This window comes from Lactuca serriola, chromosome 2 (assembly GCF_051521515.1).
Source record: "Lactuca serriola cultivar US96UC23 chromosome 2, Lser_US96UC23_V15, whole genome shotgun sequence".
In the NCBI taxonomy this organism is placed as follows: domain Eukaryota; kingdom Viridiplantae; phylum Streptophyta; class Magnoliopsida; order Asterales; family Asteraceae; genus Lactuca; species Lactuca serriola.
The window spans coordinates 27,867,428-27,869,954 of record NC_136409.1 but is presented as its reverse complement, the minus strand read 5'-3'; the positions used below and the strand labels follow the sequence as shown (position 1 = coordinate 27,869,954).

General features: G+C 35.9%; 1 protein-coding gene across 1 annotated transcript; it reads left to right on the top strand.

Moving 5' to 3' along the window:
- Positions 1-228: 228 nt before the first annotated feature.
- On the top strand, positions 229-1,717 carry LOC145090263 (putative F-box protein At4g21240). The gene has a single exon (XM_079028559.1). It carries the CDS (start codon positions 297-299, stop codon positions 1,431-1,433), a length of 1,137 nt encoding a protein of 378 aa, XP_078884685.1. The 5' UTR covers positions 229-296; the 3' UTR covers positions 1,434-1,717.
- The last annotated feature ends 810 nt before the right edge of the window (positions 1,718-2,527 follow it).

Genomic DNA, 2,527 nt, shown 5'->3' with positions numbered 1-2,527 from the left:
ATCAAGGACCATTTTTCTAATTTATTTAAGAAATAAATTATCATGCGAAGTGTCTAGAATGTTGCCGACGATGTTTTGTAAACCAAATTAAGCAAATACGTAGGTGTTTTTGTAGTGGTGCCTTAAACCACACGCATCAATTGTGTAATTTTATCAACAATAGTATTTAATTTGAATATAAGATACTAACCAGGTTAGTCAAAATTCAGATTACAAAATCGTGATAAAACACTTTCCCCAAATCTTCCATTTCGCTTAACTGTAGAAATTCATATACAGCAGCATCCAAAATCAAAATGTCAGACGAAATTCCTTTCCATATCCAAGAGCAGATCATCAAAAGCTTTCCTGTCATGTCATTGCTTCAGTTCAGAACAGTCTCGAAAGCATGGAAGTCTTTGATCGACAGCTCTGACTTTATTGCTGCTCACAGCGTTACTCAGCCTCAGCATCTGCTTTTAAGGTACGAAGATCCTGTAGAAACTGTCGAAAAATATGTTTCTTTTCTTGATGATGACACTTTTCCTCATCAGAGGTTTGTTCATACCCTTCCTGAGTCGTTTAAACTACTTAAACAGTCAACCATAGTCGGTAGCTCTCTAGGGGTGTTGTGCTTGCATGGTTATTATGGAGAGGGAAAGGGTCTTTTACCCAACTTTGAAATGGAGATGGTTGTTCTTTGGAATCCTTCGATTAGAAAGTCAATTACTGTTCCTATGCCTAACACGTTATATCTGGACCCTAGAAATGATATTGGTTTTGGTGTGTCCCCTGTGACTAGTGACCCTACAATCGTTGAGATCACACAATTTCACAAAACTAGCTACCATTGTGAAGCTAAAGTTTACACTGTGAGCTCAGGCAAATGGAGAAATCTATCTAGCAATCTTCCTAGTAAACCATTTCGCATCTTCTCATCTCAGGTGGTTGTTGATAGGTTTATATATTGGTGTGCTTTTGACCCGATGACTAGAGATGACATGTTAACGTATCATAATCTGATAATGTCGTTTGATATGACTAATGATAACTTTGGAGTGATAGACCTCCCAGATAGCTTAAGGTGCCTCTCTCCTACTCAGTTGTGTATTTCTAAGCTAAGGGAGTCTCTTGTCATGCTCGATTATGATAGGTTTTTGAAACATTCTTGTGATGTATGGATGATGGAGAATGGTGTTGAAAAATCATTTAAAAAGAAATTCACCATTGAGCCACCATATTGGTCAAGGAAAATAACACCACTAGGATTTAGGAAGAGTGGTCAACCTATAATGGAAGTGGAAAATGATCATGAATTTTTTCAACAGAGTGAACTTGTGGCCTATGAGCCGTACCCTAAGCGCTTTGATTATCTCGAGATCTATGGAATAACTGAAACATTCTCTGTGCATTCCTACATGGAAACACTAGTTTTGATAGCTCAGTCTGCTTGATTGTAGTAACGAGGTCGAAGATGATGGCCACATTACAACATCTAGCCTAGAATGAATGACTTTTGGTGTGGACAATTGAGGAAGATATCTACAGATTAGATGAAGTTGATAAAAAAGCAAATACATGTAATGTTTAAATACTAGTGGTGAAACCCCGGGAATTATGTATGTACAATAGACTAGAGATAAATTACTATAATTAGGTTGATGATAAAAAAAACATGTGCATTTGTTGTTTGTTTAGACATGTGGATGAATATTATAATAGCAATGTACGTATAATTCGTGACCCATAAAAGAAATACTTACATTTCTTTACCAATTAAATCAATATGTAACAAATAAAAGCATCACACTATAATTACATTGTTATTATGATTACAAACCTATAAGAATGTTGCTATTTAGGGAGTATTGTCACACCTCCCGAGCATGTCAATTAGATAATTACATCATCGTTTGCCAAATCAACTTCAAGACCTGAAATAAGTTTGTATATTTGTAACATCAAAAAAATACTAATTAAAAATTTTCATTTTTAAATCATCAAACTCACACAATGTTTCAAAATCGGTCATAGTAAATGTATCACAATCATTAGAGTAAAATAACAATAATCAGTGTGGAAAATCATCAGGGGGTGTTGTGCAGTCAAGTCCGGTCATTCCTTTTGGAACTGGTTGAAAATGTTTAAACCACAAAACTGTAAGCACAAAGCTTAGTGAGTTCCTCGAAATACCATATACGATACATATCTGTGTGCTCAACCCTACATGAACGTTATGATCCAACCATAGTCTTACAGCCACTCCCAGATTACAGCCTATCTGTTACCTTTTTGCCATGATCGAACCATGGTCTTCCATGCAAGTCACAAAGACGTACAAGTTTTATGATCCAACTAGAGTCTTTCATATAAATGTTGTGATCGAACCACAGTCTTTCATACATGTGTTGTGATTCAACCATAGTCTTTCATGCAAGAGTCATAGATACAATCTAGCAACCTACATATTATAATGAGAAGACTCACTTGTCTCACGAAGTCAGATAAACCATAACTCATTGCCACACAATAGGTGCTACAACACACC

Bases quoted from the DNA above. Each gene is read 5' to 3' on its own strand.
- LOC145090263 (XM_079028559.1), top strand. From the start codon at position 297: ATGTCAGACGAAATTCCTTTCCATATCCAAGAGCAGATCATCAAAAGC.